Source organism: Rattus rattus, chromosome 3 (assembly GCF_011064425.1).
Source record: "Rattus rattus isolate New Zealand chromosome 3, Rrattus_CSIRO_v1, whole genome shotgun sequence".
NCBI lineage: Eukaryota > Metazoa > Chordata > Mammalia > Rodentia > Muridae > Rattus > Rattus rattus.
This window is the reverse complement of record NC_046156.1, coordinates 6,625,670-6,649,347: the sequence shown is the minus strand read 5'-3', so window position 1 is coordinate 6,649,347 and position 23,678 is coordinate 6,625,670. Positions and strand designations below refer to the sequence as shown.

Sequence of the window (23,678 nt, the reverse complement as noted above, 5' to 3'; positions counted from 1 at the left end):
GGGATAGAGATAGCAGGGAGAGAAATATCCAAGATGTAGAGATTCTGGAAGTCTCTATTCATGCTTAATCATTCTTCTAGCCACCATAACCACCAGGGGGTCACTCAGCAGCTCCTTTTGCCTCACTTGGTCACAACACTCCTGTGTTCCCCACAGTACACTATCTTTCTGGTTCTTGTTGCACAAGCTGGCACTACTAGATTAGCTGTCTTTCCTCAAGATCTGTACAGGCTTCTGCCAGACTCGCTTTCTTAATCCAGTTTGTACCTAACTCATCCCCAACTTGAATCTGTGGGAAAGAGTCAGATCTTAATCTTAGCGTTGCTTTCCTGGTCATTGCTTCTTTTCCTTAGTGTTGCTACCCTGGTTCTCAGGGAAGGGTTCCTGGATTTGCCTCAGTGCCCTGTGAGCAGTCTGGAAAAGCAGTTTCTAGGACTATCATCCTACCAAGCCCGAGACCCAGGACGTGGGTCCAGTAACCTGTGCCACAAGAGGCCTCTGGGTGATTCCACCCCCTTCCTATTTCGACAGCTACTAGGTCTGTTGAAAACTATGACCTCTGGCTCCAGATAGTTGAATTTCAAACATGAGTTTCTCACGTTGTAGCCTACACTCAAGTTCTCTTCACACATGCTGGGTATGTGTTTCACTTTAGGGAACTGAGCACAGCGAATCTGGAGGAACGGCTGATCGCCAAGCCTGTCTGTGGAGTCTCAACCATAGGCCACCACTGCTAACTCTCCTTACCAACCACCTACTTACACAAGCCCATTCTTGCAGCTTGCTCTGCAGACCCTCTTTCCACTCCCTGGGCATTCCTGTGCCCCTGGCACTGCGCCTTGTTCACCTATGGGCTCAAGTGCTCGATGTGTGTTAGTGAGGGGTAGATGCCAGAAAATTCTTGACAGTAATTAAGCATCCTGGGGAAGAAGCTCTGTAGGAATTGGGTTGCGTGAAAATCCTAATGGAAGTTAATGAGGCATCGACTTACTCTCTGACCTGGGAAAATAGGATAATTCAGCTCTTTTATTCCCGTCTGTAAAATGGGATTAATGTTATTAACCCCCTTAAAAGGAATTAGACCTGCAGATAGAGGACACATTAAAAATTACCCACAGGTATGGAAAATGATCTCCCTGACAGATAATGAGTGACTCCTGCCGTGAGGGGCAGAAGGGGAGGCAGGCTGTTCATAGTCTCCATCACGAGAGCTGAGATGATCGTGGTCTTAGGTTTTGAATCACTATAGCGTTTTCTTGCTATTCATGGGGACATGTGCGGCCAACACTAGCTTCTGGACCTCCATTGGATTTTGACAGAGGTTTATGAAGAAGTGGTACCTATTGTAGACTTAAAGGTTAGCAATTCTATTTTGGAGAACTGGCAACATGGACATTTTATCTATGTAGAATGCAGTGACCCTGAGGAAGGCCACTCCGTGTAGGTAGAACATGCTGACCTCAAGTAAAGCCACTTCAAATATGCATAAAACACTGACCTTGAGTAAGGTCACTTCAAATATGTAGACCATGCTGACCCAGAGTAAAGCCACAATGAGCTTGAATAGTTCTAAGTAAGTGGCCTTGACTGGCCAGGGATAGGTCAAGGGACAACTGACCATGTGGATGTAGAATCACACGCACTGGAGGGGTGTGGTGTTCACAGTAGAGATAGAAGCTATGCCATGCCTAGTTTGGGTAGACTGGTTTTTTTAGTAACAGGCTATGCTACCCACCATTGCTAACTCCTTTCTCGCTCAAGTTACAAGCAGAATTTCCTATGCTGTCCTGAAAAATAGCACCCATCAGCTCTGGCTTTAGACAGACTGGGTTACCTTTGACTCACCTGTCTACTCCCTGTGGTCTGTTTCCTAACTGTTCTGACCTGCTCTCCAACCTTAGAAAGGAATAAGGCTCATTTGTAGAGAGCTTGTACAGCATGTTCAGGGCCCTAGATTTGTTCCTCTCCACTGGAGAAAGACACACACACACAGAGATCTACAGACAGACAGACAGATAGACAGATAGATACACACAACACATTGATAGATGACAGAAAGAAAGCTAGATAGATGCATGTATAGATAGATGATAGATACATGATAGACAGATGGTAGATTGAGGATAGACAGATGATAAATAGGTAGATGATAGATTGATAATGATAGATAGATAGATAGATAGATAGATAGATAGATAGATAGATAGATAGAATGAACATGTCCCTGGCAGGTGGCTGAGAATACGTGGTTGGAGTGTGTGTAACCTTCACTAAAGCTAAGTTCTACATAGGATTTCCATTTCTTATGATTGATGGACAGGAGAGAGAAGGGTGACAGCTCTATTAGAACGAGTCTTCCCGCGGATGCTCCTCCTGTACTTCACTTCACCCTCTCAATAGCAAGCGTTTCAGCACAGGTCCAGACACAACCAGTAGCTGCTTGAGAGTGCCATGGGGTCCTTCCAGTGTGTCAGCTTGTGAACCTCTGACAAATGCAGAGCGTTACGGAAATGCTTTCAACCATTTGCCCCCAGCTCCTTGGTCAGAGTGAATACATTTATTAGCTGGTATCTCATCCTTGGTGGCAAAAACAAACAAGGACTCAAGTAATCTGGTCATAAGTGCACTCTGCTCCATGAATCATGCCGAGAGCTGCTGTTTTGGTGTGTCTGGGTGAGTCTGCCTATGTAAATGTCCAGAAACCTGTGAGAAAACACGGTTATCATTAACTGCCTGACAACCCTTCCCAGGGAGAGCGGGCAGGCACTGCAGCACCAAGATAACTTTATTTAATTAGTTGCCGGAAGATTATTTACTTGCTTCAGAAAACAATAGCCTGTCAGCGAGAGATTCTTCCCGCTTTTACAGATGTGTCTGCAGCTCCCGAAGTCTTTACAGATGCATCTGAAGTTTGCTTTCAGGTGTCCTTTATGTGAGCATTTGACAGGATAATAGAATTAGATTTGCTGAATTTCACTAAACTCTGAAGTAATATGTCACCAGCTCCGCTTACTTTTCAAAAAATATTTCTCTCTGGTAATGCTCATCAATCTAGCTCTTCAAACCCTAAACAGGAGTCTCTGAAACAAAAGGATGACTCCATCCGTTAGACAACTGACAGGAAGTTAAATAGCGAACTGTCCTGTGTGTAGTAACAGCTGCAGTGGATGAAAGCAGGCTTGCATAGATCTGGAGGGAGAATGGAGAGGAGGAGAAGATGACAGATACAGAGAGCGTGGCTCGCCACACATGTGGGGACCATGAGGATGATCTCATTGTGTGTAGAGCAGCATCTGTTGGCTCTCAGCAATGGCCAGTGTCCCTGTCTCCACCTTGCATGGACCCGCTCTAGTCAGAGTAGTTATTTCTCTGGATGAAAGGGTCTTATTCGCTGAGAGAAGCGATGTGGCCTTAGTGTGTTTCTGACTCCTAGAGTAACAGCTCAACAAGTGTTGGCTCTGGGTGAGCAAATCAGAAACCCTTGTACTCGCAATCAGCCAGCCCCTCCTTCCAGGTTCCTCTGCAGTGATCGCAGGCCTGTCAGATTCGTCAGTGCAAGCACAGAGCAAGCACAGCTCTCTGTTGATTCCAACAACAAAAGTCTTTGATGAAGGATTTGTGAGGAGTCCAAAAGCTAGCATCACCTTTTAAAGTGCCAACTGTGACTTCTTCATGTGTCATGAGGAATATCAGTGAGGTGGCAATGCACCTTGGTTTTCTGTGGTAAGCAATGTACCTGGATGACAGGCAGAAAGGCCATGCAAGGTACTCAACACCCCCATCCTTAGGTTAGAACCTTCGGTGGGACATTTTCATGGAGTCAGGCATGCCGCAGGGTACATACACCTCGATGAAGACCATGGCAGGGAGCTCCTATCAGTGAGGTAAGTTGTCCTGGGAGCAGCGGGTACTAATTCCTGCATTCAGTGAGCCCCAAATGGGAAGCTGCCACCTGACAGGTGTTATTCTAGGCACTAAGGGATGAAGGCAGATGGATTGTATGGGCGAGAGATGCTGAAAAGCAGAAGCACATATGGCCGAGGTGCTGGACAGTGATTTCTGTAGATCCCGGATTCATCCTGCACCTTTCACTGTGGAAATCAGCAAATGACAGGCCGTAAAAACCGGGCAAGCTATTTTCTTCTTTTCTCTTTTCAAATGGGGACTGCACCGTTTATTTCCTTTCCCTTGACATTTAAAACGGGACATTCATAAACAGGCGATTTTTATCAATATCACACAGGTGATGGATCGAGAGCCACCTGGCTCCCTCAATTCCAGGGGACAGTGTTGTGCTCAAGGTAGCTATCAGCGGTACCTGAGTCACTTGCACTTCGCTCACACCCACCCGTAACTTATGACAACTGATCCTAACACAGCTCTAGGGGAGACACGATCTTTCATGCAGTGTCTCCGGAGCTTTGGGCCATGCCATAGAGCAGTAATGAGCATTGTTGTATCTGGTCACATCCAGATGGGTGCCTGTTCCGTGCCTGGGAAGAGTGAGGTCCGTAGGGGCCAAAAGGAAAACAGGAAGCTGGAAGGGTCTCTTATCCTTCCAGCTGGGTGAAAGCAACTGGTCTGTTCTAGTTAAACCTCTGCTGTAGTTAAACCTTCCCCTGGCTCCTCCCTCAGCTCCTCCATGGCTCCTCCTACAGTCCCCACTTAACAGCTTTCCCAGGGCTCCTGACATAGCTCCTCCCATGGTTCCTCTTAGGGCTCCTGCCATAGCTCCTCCTACGGCTCCTCCCACAGCTCCTCCTAGGGTTCCTCCCACAGCTCCTTCTATGGCTCCTCCCACAGCTCCTCTCAGGGCTCCTCCCCTTTCTCTACCAGCACCAGGCAGCTCTACACTTCTCCAGTCACATCTCAAGGCTTCCTGCCTAGGTGCATTGACCTAGTGCTCCTGCCTCTCTTTAATTCTCCCTAACCTTCCTAGACTGGCAGCGGATCATATCCTTGTTTAAGCAGGTCTGTTCTCTTGCTTCGCTGACACCCTCAGTGAACCACGAGTCTCTCTAAGACTGGAGGATGTCTCAGGTACCATTGTGTTTCCAGTGTCTGCTGCAGAACCTCTCAGTCAGTCAGCAGGTGCTGGAAAGTGCTAAACAGGAACACCTATGCATCCGTGCAGCCATCGTATAGACAGCGATGGAATCGTGGAAAAGAAGGTCTTAGCAGTAAGGGAACACGCAGGAGTGTGTGGTGTTTCCCATCTACGAGTAATAATAATAAAAATAATCTAATTATTTCAATGAAGGAAATATGAGTAATACAAGGAGGATATAAAATGAGAGACTATATTTAGATTGCCAAGACCAGCCCATTAAAACACCAAGGGTGTTTGGTAGACAATGCTGTGTATTTGGGAGGAGATCAGCACACATTTTGATAAGTGATTAAAATCCGTTAACTTTGTAAATTTTTTTATTTATTTAACCAAATGTATATAAGTGGATTTCACTGTAGTTTTCAACAAATTACTATGGAAGGTATTGGCTTGTAACTCAGAAATGGCTCAATGGGTGAAGACATGATTACTCAGGCTGACAACCTGAGTTCAATGTCACATGGTAAAAAGAGAGAAGTGACCGCCACAAATGTCCTCATGCTTCCTCATACGTGCTCTAGTGCTCACCCATGTGTACACACAGTCACACACAGACACAGACACATACTCAAACACACAGAGACATACACAAGCAAAGACATACACACACATATGTGCATGTCCATGCAAACACACACCCATTTACATATACACATGCACATATATACATACATGCACACCCATGTATGCACATGTACATGTATGCACATACACACACACAATGGAAGCATGAAAATTTGTAAAAGAAAGAGTTAGCCTAACTTAATAATGGGTAATAAGTCTCTCAAGGGTTAGGCACATCTTCTGTCACTGAAGCCAGACCAGGCAGTCCTCTACTGTATATGTATTGGGGGGCCTCATGTCAGCTGGTGAATGCTGCCTGGTTGGTAGCTCAGTGTCTGAGAGATCTCAGGGGTCCAGTTTTGTTGAGACTGCTGGTCCTCCTATGGGGTTGCTCTCTTCCTCAGCTTCTTCCAACCTTTCCCCAATTCAACCACAGGGGTCCCCAACCACAGTTGGGTGTATCTGTATTTGACACTTTCAGGTGCTTGTTGGACCTCTCAGAGAGTAGCCATGCTAGACTCCTGTCTGTAAGCAAAGCACACCATAGCATCAGTAATAGCCAGGCTTTGGAGCCCCCCCTTGAGACGGATCCTAATTTGGACCAGTCACTGGACCTCCTTCCCCTCAGTCTCTTCTCCATTTTTGTCCCTGCAGTTCTTTTGGACAGGAACAATTCTGGGTCAGAGATTTTGCTGTGGGATGGCAACCTCATCCCTCCACTAGATGCTCTGTCTTTCCACTGGAGGTGGACTCTACGAGTTCCCTCTCCCCACTGTTGGACATGTGATCTAAGAGGCCTTCTTTGGAGTCCTGAGCGTCTCTCACCTCCCAGGTCTCTGGTACATTCTAGAGGGTCCCTCGGCCCAGCTCCTAAACTCTTCAATTTTGTTTTAACGTATTTTAAAACAAAAAGGTAGGCATTAATTAATTGCCCTTACTAATTACGTACACTTGTTCAGCTGTCACTGAACTAAGAATTGCCCACACTTTAAAAAGGAACGTAGCCATTCTGATGCCGAAGCAACAAGAAGTTTCCATAAAACGGAAACTCAGTTGGCAGTAACTACCCTATAGCCACACTTTCTATTCACAATGTGTGGTGGGGAAAGACAGCAACAGGCAGCATCCCTATTCGTCTCATATTCCTGTAGCTTGGTTTTGCCACGTGCTGGTTGAACTGTGTAATAATCAGTGCAACAGAAGAGAAGTATTTGCTTGAAACCAGTGTATTCAGGAGTTGCTCTCTGAGCCTATGCATTCTTTTCCATTTTCACACTGGACTTTAGCTTCAGTGGGAATTAGGTAGAGGTCTATGCCATAGCCCTTCAGTGTTTTCTTTCCTGTCCTATACTGTATTAGTTGGTATTGCAGACACATGTCACATGGATGTGTAAGGGAATAAGCATAAAAACAGCCTCTGCAAAGGAGGTGGGAAGGCTTTCAGTCACATGGACACCTGGGGTTGGAACTGCTTCTAAGTGGAGACTTTACACCTTGGAGGAACTAAGCTATGAAGAGAGATGGAGGTGAGGGCTATCCTGATACGTTAGAGACTACAGTGGCATGCCTTCAGTCTTGATTCACATCCACAGGAACTCATGTGTCTAATGCTCATTAAAGTGCAGACTGAGGCTTGTCTCTGTGGGTCCTGTCTGTCTTTCCAGCAGATTACCACTGATGCCTGGTGGCCACACAGTGAGACCCAAGTGCACACTTGCTTGCTTCATTATGGATGTGAATCCTGAAACCTGAAACCCCACACAGGGATGGATTTTGTGGTGTCCTGTGGGGGGAACAGTATGAGAACAGTCCCCGCTCTCTGTCACACTGGCTCAGCAAGGAGTGAAAAGCCCACGCTTTAGAGTCAGGCGGATCCAGACTCCGATCATGGCCCCGCTGTTCACTAGCTGTAAAGCCTCCAGCAGGTCGTTCATCCTTCCTGGCTTCAGTATTCTTTTGTGGAATACTGATGGAAGGTTGATGGTTCTACCATATGGAAGAGCTACAGTTGTCAGTGTTACAACTAGCCTACCAAAATAATCCACAATGTCTCAACCATGGTGGCTAGTGGTCAGAGTACACAATGTATCTTCTTCCCTGGTTTGGCCAGTTTGGTATTATTATCCGTGGGCATTGCAATGTTGCTATACACTCTAGATATCTCTCCCAGAGCTGAGACAATGCCCACCTCTGCTGAAGGAGCAGTGTTGTAACAGTTATTGGGAAGTAAGCACTTCATCACGATCAGGAAACAAAACAGATTTCATTTGCTCACTGTCTTTGTGAAAGAGAATCTGCAGGATGGAAAATATCCACTCATGAATTTTTCAGACTTATTTGCGATTGAGGCTCTTCAAACATCTGTTCATTAATGTGGGCATCCAGCTAATGTCATAGATATTAATAGCAGATGCTGTCCTCTCTCCTGTGGTTAATACAGGAGCTGCTTTCTTCCCAGGCCCATAATGTTTTCTGATAGCTTTAATTGCTGTTACTTAAGTACAAGAAATCCTGAATGCCATAGATTCTAAAGAGACACTGGGAAACAATGCCCCTTTAGAATAACAAACATCCTTTTTAAATACCAGTGAGCTAAAGGAAGGGGAGCTGTCATTCTTGCTATTCTACGGGGGTTAGATTTGGTCCATACAGAAGATACTAAAGGTGAAAAGAAAGAGAATCTATGGAAATTAAAGCTGTCACTCTGTGCAGTGCCTTTGTGTGAGCAGCTTCAAAAGCCCATTTGGAAATCATGGCTCTTGTATCACAGTCATTACTGAGACACTAGCATCACCCACTTATTACTGCAAACATAGCAACAGTTGCCATGTGAGCAGGAGATCTGCAACACAAACAGCGGAGTCGCGAGGCGCAGGGTGGGGCTGGCTGGAGTCGGGGCTGCTGTGGCAGAGCGCAGTGCCACCTGTACTACGGGTTTAATTAGGCTGGCTGTTCTCTCTGGTCCCTGTGCCGTGTCCTGTCAGACATTTCCAGAGAACAGAAGCAGTCTCAAAAGGCGGCATTTCGGATTAAATCTTACATTCGGTGGCACAGGAACACAACCAAAGGCAGAATTCTGCTTTGATGTGCACAAGGGTAGGCACGTGGCCAAGGATTCCTTTTCATTTCTAGGAATGGAACCCTCACAGAACTCCTGTCATTAGAATGTCGGTCCACTTGTTGCTGTCACAATATGCCACTCCGTCTAATTGAAAATGGAGAAGTCTGTCATCATTTGCTTAGCAGTTTGCCTCTGGTGAATCTTCACAGGTTCCCTTTATGTGTCTGGGAATTAGTTAATTAGTATTACAAAATGCATCAGGAGGAAGAGGCCCTTCGGGTTACCAGGGAGTCCCTTTCGGGGCTGAAGAGCTGAAGGACTCTGGCAGAGCCGCCCAGCTGAGGAAGATATCTTTTCTCGCTCGAGTGAGCTGTTGTAACCTAAATATGTCACTTTCTCAGTCTCTCTCAGTCTCATGCAATGTTTTATGTGTGGCATAAATCCCGGTCCTTAAAGCTTTCTCTTTAAGGAGTACCGATTTTACCCAGGCACAGCTTCTATCTCTCCTTTCATTAATTTCCCATTCTCCCAGCACTTCTTCTGAACAGAGTATTTTGTTTGATATTCTCTCTTTGACATTTTTCACAGAGAAAGGTTGTTTCAATCTAAGGGTGGCTTTTAAAAGTCAGGGACAGATTGACATTTTTTCCCTCACTCCTTAACGTTGACGCTGTGTGCCTTTGTTAGGGGGAAATTCTCCAGCCTCGCCTCTCGCCGCCGCCGCACTCTCTGCAGCGCCTCCACTGATGGCCAGATGGCGCCAGTGAGCAAGCCAACTCACAAGCGAGGCTAACAGGGCTGTTTAGGGTTCTCGCCAGGGGAGGGAGTCGTGCAGGGGCCCTCTCTCATTGTGGCGGAGATATGTCTAATTCTGTGGAATGAGAAGAAAGCAGAATCCCCGAGGTCTGGGGGCAGCAGTTGGCACTGTGGGATCTTAATTTCACTTCTGAATCTGGGAATTGTTGGCGAGTGTCACTGTGGTGCTTTCCGGGGCAGTGCTGAATAAGGAGTTTTTATTGGAAGTATTAAGTGGCTTTTGCAATACAGATGAATAGTCTAGATTTTGAACCTTCATGGAAATAATTTTAACATCTACTTCCTTTAACTTTTGTTTTGTGCATGTGTGTATCTCTCTCTCTCTCTCTCTCTCTCTCTCTCTCTCTCTCTCTCTCTTTCTCTCTCTGTGTAGAGGTGGCACTGGGCATGTACCATGGTGACTATGTGGAGGTCAGAGGACAACCTCAATTTAGGTTTCCCATTCATACTTTGTTCGAGACAGTGTTCTCTGTTGTTTGCAGCTGGCAATTGCAGGTAGCAGGCCGGCTGGCCTGCCCACGAAGCAAGATTCTCTGTCTCTTCCTAGGAGCTCAGTTCTTGCACCGTTGCTTCTAGTTTTGACATAAACTGTGAAGATACACCTCACATCCTCTCACTGCTGAACCAGCTCCCAGCTCCCGTGTACTTCACATGGCACCAGGCTCATAGCGAGGAGGTAATTCAAACCCACACAGCACCAGCACGCATGGCTATGGGTTTCCTTCTTAGCCCCACATCCCACGAACACCAGAGGCTTTTCTGCTCCCATTAATTAGGAAAATTCACGGACAACTAAAAATATTTGAACTTAAAAAGGAAAAAGATAAAAGGGACAGCTGACAGACATGCTGGCACCTGCTTAGATTCTGGCCTTCTCTTCCTCGCCATTTATATATATATATTTTTTCATTTCAGACCCTTAATGAGCTGAGTGGCTGACCTTGAGCAAGTGAGTGTCATAAAAATTATATACTCCAGAGATGACAAATATCTGGGAAAAATTTGCCTTGCCCCTAGATTTAGGCAAGTGACATCTTACTCTCCTCATTATACCATAGTGACAAAGAGGCTTAACAGAGGCACAATTTCACATAGTCCTCCTCTCAGCACAGAGGGCCTGGCTGAGAGATGGGAAAGGTGTTAATGAGACGCTTAAATAAGCAGTGAGCTTTGATGAAAAAACTCATTAGCTATACATTCAATCAGCCAGCCATCTTGAAGTAAGCTAATGACTACGTTGGAAAGACAATGGTACTATCTTTTCATCATTTTCTCAGATTTGTGAATCTCACAGTGATTTACGTACAACATAAGGTTTAGGTACTGATCCCACACTGCATCTAGGAATGAGAAAGGACAGTAACTTCATTCCCCCACTAACAGCAAGTCAGGTTTTTGTTTGCTTGCTTATTTTTCTTGCACTAAGTGTCAGTCTTAATACTGTTGTTGTATTGTCCAGAGATCGTGAGTTCTGCAAACTGTTCTGCAGTGCAGAACATACTCAGTGAATACGGGAAGAAATCTAGCTTGACAAAACCTTAACTCAATGAGGAAATTGCATTACAGTAGAGTTATCTTCTAAACTGGCTCGTGTGTGCACTTCTGGTTGTACAATTCCTAGAAGGAAGTACTTCTTTGTCATATGTTCTGATTAGAGTCTGCTGCTTTTCCAGGTATCCAGGGTGGCTGATTTGGAGAGAGATGATTGAAGACAGTGGAGGGGCTGAGTTAGTCCTGGTGTGCTGAGAAGCAAGATTCTGAGCATGGAGTTTTGCTCTAGTTGGGTCTATAAGCAGCTGATTACAACCTGTCCCTAAGAGGTAAAATGGAGCAAGGTGGCCGGTGTCAGAGTTAGTCAGCGAGGAGGGAGTTTCTCTGTGAGTAAAGGAGATGTAGACCAAATTCCATTGAATTAGGCAGACTCTTCTGAGGGAGCCGGTTCAGCACCGCGGACAGCTCCTCACAGGTTCTCCAGGCTCCTAAGCTTGGCACATCTGCTTCTTAAAAATACTTCAGGCAGGAATCAGAGAAAGGACTGAAAGAGCTTGAAGGGGCTCGAGACCCCATATGAATAACAATGCCAACCAACCAGAGCTTCCAGGGACTAAGCCACTATCTAAAGACTATACAGGGACTGACCCTGGGCTCCAACTGCATAGGTAGCAATGAATAGCCTAGTAAGGGCACCATTGGAAGGGGAAGCCCTTGGTCCTGCCAAGGCTGGACCCCAGTGAACGGTGTTGTTGGGGGGAGGGCAGTAATGGGGGGAGGATGGGGAGGGGAACACCCATCTAGAAGGGTTACGGGGATGTTGGTCTGGAAACTGGGAAAGGGAATAACAATTGAAATGTAAATAAGAAACACCCAATTTAATAAAAATGGAGAAAAAAAAACAAAAAAACAACAAAAAAAGTACTTCAGGCTTGAAGTTAAGTCTTCAGACACGGTGGAGCCTCTGCCAGACAGGCCTTGGCTCAGTCATGAACATATTTTTCCACCGTTTAACAGTTTTTGTATCCATTATTTAAACCTTCTCGTTTCAACTTGCTTTCCTCGAAGAATGGGAGCCTTCATCAGCGCTTTGCAAGATGATTGTTCTTTAGAATGAGGTAGCATTATCTCGATGGGAGGCTGCCATGTTCTCTTGCTCATTCTTCGACGGGTGTGTATACTTACCTTACACTGGACACTGTCCTAAGGGACGCAGTATAGCGTGAGAAGGGGAGACGCTTATGAATACCATATGCTTACAATCTAGGCAGGTGTGAACAGAAATCAAGTGATTGGCCTCGGCCCCTCACTCCACAGAGACATCCGTGTCATGAAGATTATTGCTGGCCTCTGAGCAGAGTTCTAGAAGACTGTGTGTGGCAGATGCATTAACCTGAACGAAGTAGGAGGTCAGATGATAAAACACCTTTAAAAAGCTACAGTCTTGGAGCTGGAGAGACGGCACAGACATACTGCTCTTCCAGAGAACCTGAACTAAATTCTAAGCATCGAAGTGGAGTAGCTTATACCTCATAGCTTATAACTCCAGCTCCAGAGTTCCAATGTCCCCTATTTTTCTTCTTCAGGAACCTACTCATACATGTAAATACTCAAAAAGATGCACATACATATGCACATGAAAAAATCTTCAAGAATTCTAACATCCTAAAGAGACAACCAAGGTTCAGAAAATAGGAAAAACAAAATCTGCTCTACACAAGAGATGTAAGACACCAAGTGCCTATTTTAAACTGAGCTCCAGAACGAGGAGACGGAAATGAGGGAAACCAGTTCAGCTGTGAGATTGCCTCTCTGAAACAAGAGGAAGGGAGAAAGAAGCCATCAGCCTTACAGACCCAAGGAGTATGAGCACATAGCAGAACTGAGAATTGCATAGGCAGAAGGGACAGGGCCCCAGGAAAGCCAAGAATCCATAGGAATAGTCATGTGGCCAGAACTTAAAGACTGTAGATGAGAAGTCTAGGTAGAGAGCATAAAATAAACATTTTTAAGGGAAAAAGGAAGCTTATATAAAAGGCAATGAGACTCTCAAAACTGGTCTGAAAAAAATTTTAAACAACAAATACAGTGGAAAGAAGTCAGGAAGAAATTGAGTTGGAAATAGACAGAAAAACAAAGACATTCAGACAGGTAATAAGAAATGCGAAAACGTTATCTAATCTGTAGCAGAGATGTAAAAGTTGGAAGTTATACCTTCCCCACAAAGACACAAAAAACACACTTGATTTACTCCCAAAGACCTTTGTAGCTGCACAATTTCCTAACACATATGTCTCTGCATATATTCTTACTCTATTTGTATATATGTTCTGAGTAGACATATTTTAAATACACTAGGTGATATATATATATATATATATAGTGAAGTTTTTCAAAGAGCATAAAGTTAAGGTAAAACAATGTTATCCAGTGGCTGTGAATCATACAGAAGTTCTGAATGCTACCAAATTGTGGCTTTCCAAATATCAGGTAAGAGCAATAAAACTGAACCATGCCCGGTATCATTTGAGTAAGATACAAAAACCAAGGGAAGGCTGCTTTAAGCTCAGTTAGGAAGAGAAACCTGCAAACAAAACACAGGTAACAAGATTTATAGTAAAATGTTAACAGTCATGGGGAACCTGGCATGTGTGCAACAGGATTTTAAATGTGTGCGGGAATGAGCTTCTGCACTGGCAGAATAGCCATCTCTAAAGAGAGAGAGGAAAGAATCTTCATTTGTCTGGATTCATATGTCTACTTCTGTTAGGCTGAAGGAACTATTTAAGTTGCATTTAAAGAGAGAAAACCAGAACTGGGAGAGAGACGTGACAGGTCAGAGGTATGATAATGAAAAAAGTAACTCTGGCTAGGCATAAAGAGATCATAGCTTCGAGGAAAAATATCTCAATGTGGAATCTTAAAATTCATGGTGAAACTAAAATATTGGAAAGTAAATACCAAAGTTAAGGTAAGGTGCCAGTGAATAAAAGCACACACTGCTTTTCTAGATAACCCAGGTTCATTTGCCAGTAACTGCCTACTAGGGCAGCTCCAGGGAGAGCCGATGACCTCTCCTGGCCACCACAGGCAACAGCATTCACGTGAAGTTCATACACACACATAATTAATATTATATTTATATTAACCAGATGGAATGCTTTCTACTCCAAACGGTCTATTTGTTTGTTTTACATAAGGTTAGTAAAAGTAGAGATCATGATAAACTCTTTGTGGATCATATTTAAGTTCATCTACGTAAATGCAGAAAAATGTACTAAACAGATAGGGAAGGAGCCTCACTCTGGTAATGATGTCAAATGTGAGTTTGTAGGTTTAGACATCGACGCTCAAACTCTTTTTTTTTTCTTTTTTCTTTTTTTTTTTCTGGAGCTGGGGACCGAACCCAGGGCCTTACGCTTGCTAGGCAAGCGCTCTACCACTGAGCTAAAACCCCAACCCCTCTTTTTTTATGCTAGAAAATGTAATTATAAAGTTAATATGGAGGAAGAGTAACAGCTAAAAGCAAAAAGGAGTAACGAAGATGCAACGGGACTTAGCAGGTACCAGGACTCCTAATACCATCACTACCTCTTAACAAGTAAGATCATTGGCTAGGACACGGATAGAAAAAAAAAATCAAAGGTACAGAAGAAACCTAAACTAGACCTATGTGAATTGTAGGGCCTTAATGTAAGAAAAAATAGCTTCCGTGGGTCATTTGGGGAGCGGGATGTCTCTTTTTAGCTGAAAGGAGAGAGAGTAGAATAGAATAGCCATTTTGTAATTAACCATGCTCTCTAGCTTCCAGTCTGTTCTTACATCAGGTTCCCTCTCACGTTAGGACTGGTGTCCTAATAGGACAGTATTGTTGATTGACAGTGAGGAGGCCCCTCCCTAGGGTCACATGTTTGAACATGTGATCCTCAGGTGGGGGTGCTGTTTGGGAAGATTGTGGAAACTTTAAGAGGTAGAGCCTTGCTGGAGAAATTGAGTCGCTGGGGGTGGGTCTTGAGGTTTTATTTCCTGTCCTGCTGTACTGTCTAAGTATGGATGCAATTTGAGCAGACAGCCCACTGCCGCCATGCCTACTCTGCCCGCTGTCACGGCTTCCCCAGTGCAGCATCCCCTGGAACTGGAAGACAGAATAAATTTTGTCACTTTTGTCAGGGTGCTTTTCCTTAGCATCTGATTAACTGAGACAAAGGGTGCCGAGTTGAGAAAATGCTGGAACACCTAGGGCTTTTTATGTTTCAGAGAAAAGCAGACTTGAGTTTGACAAAAATGTAGAGGCCATAGCATCCATAGCCCAACTCAGGATACTTTTACTTTATTACAAATAAAAATGTTTAATATTTTCCCCATAGAGCTAAATTTTAAATGAGATGTCGTAGACATCTGAATAAAATCAGAAAGAAAGAAATTGTCCGATCTCAAAGTACTTGTGAAGTAACGGGGAGTGGGGATTAAGGTACACACAGAGATGGTGAAATTGTAGAGGCACCCACCCTGACACAAGATGGTGGACATGGCCATCAGTGAAGTTACAATGATGAAGATTGCTGAAGTAGGTATGGGTGGCAGATTCATGTTTTGACAAGAACGGGGAGTGGGCAAGGTTAAAAACCAATCAGGCTGAGGTGACTGGCTGACTGATTAAGCATGGTGTGTCAATAAGGCATCCTGTCTATTCTAGGACATCAACAATGTATCTTTTCTGGGCAGGTTGTGAAGTTTGTAGCATTACCCTAAACATTCCAACATTTTGGCCCGAGCCAATAGTACCTCTACTCATTAAGACTGCAGTAAATTCATCATATAAGTTTTTCAATCTAAGGTGTATTGAAAATATGAATGAGACCCCTCAGTTCAAAACCACTGCGATACAGGACTGAACTGTATTTTTGCTAATGGCATTTGTATCCAAGATAAAACTGCTCCCACTGTTGGAGGCAATGGAGAATCCCTGATGGTTTCAGAGCGCTCCATGAAGAAACACACGCTGGTACAGAAAGAGAGGGAGAGGCTCGGGGGAGGTAGAGCAGGAGAGAAGTTAAAGGTGTGAAAATGCTGGAAGAGGCCAGAGTTGGATGTATAGACTGAGGTTATCTCCCCTCTACTACTCTGTGTGTGTGTGTGTGTGTGTGTGTGTGTGAGAGTGAGAGAGAGAGAGAGAGAGAGAGAGAGAGACAGAGACAGAGAGAGACAGAGAGAGACACACACAGAGAGAGAGACAGAGAGAGACAGGGAGAGACATAGAGACAGACAGAGAGAGACAGAGAGACAGAAAGAAACAGAACGAGACAGAGAGAGACAAGAGTCAGAGAGAGAGACAGAGAGAGAGAAAGGAGGAGGAGGAGGAGGAGGAGGAGGAGGAGGAGGAAGAAGAAGAAGAAGAAGAAGAAGAAGAAGAAGAAGAAGAAGAAGAAGAAGAAGAAGAAGAAGAAGAAGAAGAAGAAGAAGAAGAAGAAGAGAGGAGGAGAGGAAAGGAGGGGAGAGGAGAGAGACCTGGCACCAATGAAAGTCATACATGGAGTGGAGACAAGAAGCAAGGTTTAGGGTCATTTAAAACCTGGGGAGGAATTTGAAAATAACTGTGAGTTGACACAGGGAAAGGTTAAGGTGAAGAAATGATTAGAAGACAAACAGACCATTGAGGGTCTTGAAGACAGTTGTGTAAATAGACAAACAGGAGAAGGGAAGGTTAGAGTGGAGGACCCGACCTATGTGTTCATTTCACGGAGCCACCATGGTGCACAGTTCCCAGAATTCCAGGAAAACTAGGTGTGAATTGAGAATTTTATACGTTATATTCACATTGTATAAGTTGAAATACGTTCCCAGGGCGCTAGGCAAGCTATTTAGAGGAGTCCTTGTATCGCTAGCCATTGATCCCAAGGATGTCTGTCTCAGAGCTTTGAGTCCCAGGTCCCCAGTGTCTTCTCCTGGGCAGCTAACTGGGTCGAACACTATTCTCGGAGCTGAGCCCCACACAAACCCTAATTGGTTTTCTCATCTGAAAGGTTGTTCATCACTTTGTCATTTCTAAATTTAACATGATGTAATCCATGCACAAGATGGGAGATTTCAGACCCTGTGGGAGGAGAAGTGCCACATGCCGAGTTTCTAAATATATCCGGACACAAAATATTTTAAAAGACGCAGAACTTCAAGAATGGTTTCCTTAATCTCAGATTTTACTCGGTTTGTGGTGAATTTTGTACTGAATTAGCTATTTTCTCTTTTTCATGGAGGAAATACCTGAGAACTTTCTACCTTGAAAAATTCTTTTATACAGGAAAAAAAATGTTTACAATAACTAGAGATAAGCATGCATATAAGCAATGGAAACCTATATTAAATGAGAATTTTTAAATCTCAATCTCCTGGCTGTAGACACCACAGCTAGATGTTCGTATAAACGCAGTGATTCAGTATATTGTTGGGGAGCCCAAGTCTATAGATTAGTGGACAAGCACAGACCAAGCCTGGACACATTTTTCAGAGTCATGGCGACACTCATGCAAAATTACACTTTCCTGTGTAATTGCACAAGCTAGCGTTGAGGCTCGGTGCCCATGGGCCCAGAGACTGAAGAAGCATAAGGACCCAGTCATCCTTTAGAGCAGCCTTGGTCAACATGTGATGGCAGAGAGACCAGCAGACCTAACCCTATGTATCTCTTTAGGCTTCACCTTCTTTGCTGTGTTGGAGCTACCCACAACCTTCAAGGTTTGCTGAGGCCCACATGCCACCCTGATGAGCTTTAGTTGGCCCTGGGCACTTTCTGCGCACCCTGGGTGATTCTAGCATGCAAGGTTGGGAACCAGCCTAGGCAGCTAAGCCCATGGCCCTGCTGGCCTCAGTCTGCCAGTTCCTATATCCTTGGGTTCTTTCCCTTTAAGAACTGACTCCCTTCTACAGCCTTCAGAAAACAAGCTGGAAAGGCAGGCTTGCGAGGAGTGCTTGAATCTATTCCTTGATCATCTTCCAGAACAAACTGGGAGAAGTCCAGAAAACACAGCATTGGCAGAACACAACCAGCTTCTGGATCCTGCTGCCTCCTGTACCGGGGGGAATTTAGAAAGCACAGCAGAGGCCCCTGTGGGAATCCAGCTGGGCCACCTACTCAGTCACTCAGAGAATGGCTTATACTTTCTAAGCCCGTTTCTTCATCTTCAATAACTGAGAGGCCTGCCTGTTAAAGCTCAATGATGCAACTGTTCAGAGTATTTAAAACGGTGTCCTGTGTTTCACAGGTATTCCACGGTGACAGCTATTTAAGTGGAACACAGACGGAATGGTCAGAGCGTGTTCACGGATTCCGCTGTAAATTCATAACGACTTCCCTAGATCAACCCAGTTCATCACTTTTCCATTCTTTATCTGCTGCACATGTATTTGTTAGTTAACACCCTTACGTCAACCAAACTGCAAGATGGTTGAATGTAGCAATGGATACAAAGACATGATTCTCCTCTTGACTCCTCGTACATTTTCACTAAACGCTTCACCGGGAGCATTTATCTAAAATGCCGATCTCAAATAATTAAGACTGTTTGGTAGGGGTTCACCAATACTGTAAACAGGGGCCTAAGATGTTCAGAGAAATGTGCATGGAGGACAAAAACCATAGTCCTACCACCACAAAGGGACTGCAAGTGGAAAAGAAGCCCCTGAGAAAATGCAAGGAAGTTAATCTAAGACCCGCACCAAGCGTGTGCCAACTGAGTCAGTTTTCAGCAATGGTCTGTCTCCCTACCTTCTTACTGTGTCGAGAAGCCAAGCTCTTCCATGACTCATCTCACCCCACGCCTCTTTCTCTGGGTCAGTTTCTGAGTGGCTAATTCTTGGACTCGGCTGCAGTAGCAGATCCGGATTCTGTGCATGGTCCTGCTTGTCTCTGCCAACCTCACTATTGAAATAGTGCCCCTCCTTGATTGTGTAGCTCAGCCTCATACTTCTCTGCCTGTGGTGGACAATCCTCATGTGACTGTGGCAGAAGTGTCACAATGTGACGGCTTGATGAAACCACAAGTAGGGGTTGCACAGACATGACTAGATGATGGCCATGTGGTTGAACCCAAGCAAATGTTGGCCTGAGATTCCTTATGAAATCATACTGAAGATGGAAACCCAATACCAAATGGTATTCCTCCTACCTGTGTCTGCTACTCCTTTTTTCAGAGGAGGACTACAAGAGCAGCAGAAAAAGCAACAGTAGAGTCTTGCAGGCAGTGTGAGACTCTTGCTAGGCCACCCAAACCCTTTACTACCTTGGGGCTGTTGAGTGCTGTCTCCATGGTAGAGGAGTCTACAGAGAGTCTGTGTCCATGTACTGCAGCTCTGGGCTTCCTCAGGAGAGAGGTCTTGAGAGCATTCATTTTTAGAGGCATGTTCCAGATTCCAGGTTTCCCTCAAGTTCACAACTACTGCCTTTTTTGGTTCCCACATAGAAGATGATGCCTGACAACCTTGTTTATGTGAGTGATCTCTGACCTCACCCATTCTCATCCTTCATGTTCTTAGGCCAAGATGTTCTATCTACCAAGACCCAGATGCATTCATTCTCATTGATGGCTGTCTTGAGATGCCAAATTTCTATGCAGTATTATTCTTATATCTATCTAGTAAATATCATTCTTGATTTTTGCCTGTCATCCTGCAACTTTAAATTTCTCTCCAATGGCCGTTAAGTGTAGCTATTCTCCTTGTTGACACCGGGACTGTGTGCTGTAACGCCAGAGGCTGAAATGTGAGCCAAGGTTAGGAGCATGCATGTGAGGCTCCTGTTTTTGTGAGGAGGGCATGCCTCAGCTAGCCTGCCCTAACTTGTATCTGAGCAGGTGAGAGTCACAGGGCAGATCTTGATACGATCTAGCCCATCGCCAAGCTTACCTAGAACCAGACTACAGACACCTGGGCTAGGGATGCTTGGCTATGGCTGTCAGTCCTGAATTCTGAGATGAACAGTTATATGTATAGACATCTTAAAGCTAGTATGCCCTAACCTGTATATGAGCAGGTGAGAGTCACAGAGCAGATCTTGGTACGATTTAGCCCATCTTTTCAAGTTCACCAGTTAGTGCTTCTTGAAACTACAGTGAGTTCGAGAGACAAAACGCCTGCCTATAGGCTATCAAGAAGTTCCTCCAAAACTTTCTTTTGTCAGTCCTTGGCAACATTAATCTATTTTTTCCTTTCCTTTTTCATAGATTTACCTGTTGATATGGAATAGATCATGTCTTTCCTTAAATTTATATATTGGAGCCACAATGCCTCACACGACTGCATTGAAAATAGTGTCTTTGCAGAGGTAATTCAGACAGGCAAGATCTGAAGGTATAGTCTGGGGAAGTGACACCATGTTCTCCTCTCTGCAGGAGAGGACCAGGGTTCAGCCATGCTGGCACTCTGGTATCAGATTTCTCATCTGCACATCTGTAACAAATATATCCAGCTATTGAAATCACGCAGTATTTGTGTGTGTGTGTGTGTGTGTGTGTGTGTGTGTGTGTGTGTGTGTGTGTTGGCCAAAGTTGTTCACACACCTTTCCTATTGGATCCTCATTATTAGTGAGGTCATACAATGAGGACTCTGTAGATATCTTTCCAAGGATTATCTATGTTTTATTCCTTTTCATGACTGAATAATTCTATAGTACATGATACCTCTCACATGCTGTCTCTTCATCCTTTGGTGGACACTTGAGTTATTCCCATTGGTAGTTATTATGAACAAGGTTTCCATTGACATTTGTGTATGGGGATAGTTTGTACATCGACTTTCAGTGTTTGGTGCTATATCCAGGAGTGGAATTGCTGAGATAGGAAGATGGGTACCGCTCTGAATGTCTGGCCTCTATTACCAGGACTGACACCGGACTTATATGTGGAACCCTTCTTTGAATGCTACAAGACCTTCTTTGAATGCTATAAAATATATTCAATAATTTATAATGCTTCATCACTTTATATTTTAGAAAACATCTCTCTGCTGCCATAGCTCACTGCTGTTACTGACAACTTACAGAAGAACCTAAACTAATCAAGGATGAAAGTTTAGGGTTTTTGTTCACAGTATAATGAAGATGGAATCTAACCCCTTGGCCAGTGTCTTCCAGAGGGATGTTCAGAGCCCCTGAGTCAGCATCATGCAGGTGACTGTCTTTATCTGGCACTGAAGTCTGGATTTACAGCAAGACCTTTGCTGACATCTGGACTTACCTTTGGGACCACCCAGCGTAGGACCTTGCATTCAGAGCATACTCCAACTCAAAACGGCTCCGTAAGGCTGCCACATGGCTCCGGCCAGGCCCTCCCCGGCTCAGCAGGCAATCGGAAGAAGAGGAAGGTGACAGAGAGCCACTGCTGTTACTTGATGCTGGAGACATGAGCTGCATGGGGAAGGTATGGAAGGCCTTGTTTACTAACACCAACGGGCAACTGAAGTGCAACTTTCATTTGAGCTCTTAGTTTAGCTTCACTTCCATTTGCTTCTGCTCCTCCCCTCAGCCTCTGGTAGTGACCTGTGCTCAGCTTCATCTACTTTCTCTCCCATTTCTATTATGAGGCTGGTGTTACTCTTATTCCTATCTTTCCTAAATACAGTGAACCCAAGCCAAATGTTTAAAAATGTTATTCTGATGATGCTCATTTCACGATCAAAAGATCGGCCACATCCCTCATTAAGGTGATAAGATTCACTCACGGCAGAGAGAAAGCCTTTCAGTTGTAGCTTTAAAAATTCCCCGAAATAAAACAAATTGACACACCCACCACCTTCGTTTCTTTTCTCGTTGCTGTGATAAATTACTCTGACAAAAGCAACTTAAGGGAGAAAGGTTTGTTTTAGCTCACAGTTCAAGACACAGTCCATCTTGCTGGGGAATTCTTGGCAGGGCGAGCTTGAAGCAGCTCTGAGTCTGCACCCGCAGGCAGGAAAGAGACTCACACTCAGCTCACACTCTCCACTTTACACAGTCCAGGATCTCAGTCAGGAATGGTTCCATCCACAGTTAAAGTGGCTCTTCTCACATCAATTAACATAATCAAGGCAGTCGACACAATCACCCATAAACGTGTCCAGGCATCCATTTCCCAGGGATTTTAGGTTTTATCAAGCTGACAACAGGAACCATCATACAGACTTTTGTAAGAATACATCCTTTTTTTTTTTTTTAAGATGAAGCATGATTTAATACCTGGTAAATGTTTTTGCCAAAGAGAACAAAATCAATCTCTTCGTTAACTGTCAGTCCTTTGGATGTCTGAAAACAACCTGTGGGTTCATTGTGATCTCCTCATCCTTTAGGTAAAAGTCCCTGGTTCCTCCAAATGCTCCTCCTAATAAAGGATTTTTTTAACTTATTCTGATTCCTCTCCACTACAATGCTGGTGACATTTTTTTCATTATTCTTTTAATGACCTAGAGTTCAATCAGGTCCTCTTTTATTTGGTCATCTCAGAGGAGAGATGATCAGACCTTTTGTTCTGTGATAGGAGAGCCTCCTCCTCATGCTGTAGCTGCCTCTGAGCTTATTATAGCACCAGACGTGACCTTGAGACCATGTCTCTTGTTCATCCTTTTGCTATTGTTTCTATGGCTCTGGGAAGAACAGTGTGTGTTACTCCTTTCAAATTTATTCTTGTTAAACATGTGCTATCATTTCATTTTCCAAGATATTCTAGATTCTTGCCTTCAAATGCTTTCTGACCTTCTCAAACATTGTCACATCACCAGTGTGACCAGCAGGTCCCCCTTGACCTTGGTGTCAGGCTGGCTGAGAAATTGGATAGTGGGGAAGACAGAGCCATATGAGATCCCACGAGCCTGGCTCATTAATTAGTGTAACCTGTCCAATGAACTCTCTTTGCATATAGGTCTTTTATCTTCTCTCCTTAGGGGACAGTGTCCCAGAAGTGCTGATTAATGTGACAAAACAAGCTTGTTTGCCAGATCCTTCCACCCATTGTCCTTGTTCCTGGGTTGCCTTTATTGTTCCTGCAATGCAAGGCAAGGACCAAAAAGCAAGTTGGAGAGGAAAGGATTTATTTGGCTTACACATCTATATTGCTGTTCATCATGAAAAGAAGTCAGGAGAGGAACTTGAACAGGGCAAAAACTTGGAGGCAGGAGCTAACTCAGAGGCCATGATTGGGTGCTACTTTCTGGCTTGCTACTCTCGCATGCTCAGCCTGTTTTCTAGTAGAACCCAGAACTAGTAGTCCAGGGTGGAACTAGTCCCAGTGGGCTGGGTCCTCCCCCATCAATCACTAGTTAAGAAAATGCCCTACAGCTGGGTCTCATGGAGACGTTTTCCCAATTTGGTTTTCCTCTTTTCAGACAATGCTGAAAAGTTTATGTGTCAAGTTGACATAAGACTAGTCAGCACAACTGATCTCTTGTCAACTTGACACACAAACAAATAACTCTAAAGCTACACATTTCATTTCTTATTTATCCCAGCAATCTCACATTAAAAGTAAAAATAACTTTAGCAGTCCCACGGCCTTTACTAATTCAAACACATTAACATTTCAGTCACTTTAAAAAAATGTAATATCTCTAAAAATCAAAAAATCCCTTTTAAAAGTTCAAAGTCTTTCAACATTGGATGCCTTTAAAAATTGAAA

At 44.3% G+C, this 23,678-nt stretch overlaps 1 protein-coding gene across 2 annotated transcripts in view; it reads right to left on the bottom strand.

The window, feature by feature from the left end:
* Window positions 1-23,678, bottom strand: part of Tnni3k (TNNI3 interacting kinase) — a 272,604-nt gene that overhangs the window by 22,845 nt on the left and 226,081 nt on the right. For both annotated transcript variants that reach the window (XM_032897120.1, XM_032897119.1), the window contains one exon: window positions 21,270-21,439. In XM_032897120.1, coding sequence (XP_032753011.1) covers window positions 21,270-21,439 — 170 coding nt within the window. The remainder of the gene's footprint in view (window positions 1-21,269; window positions 21,440-23,678) is intronic.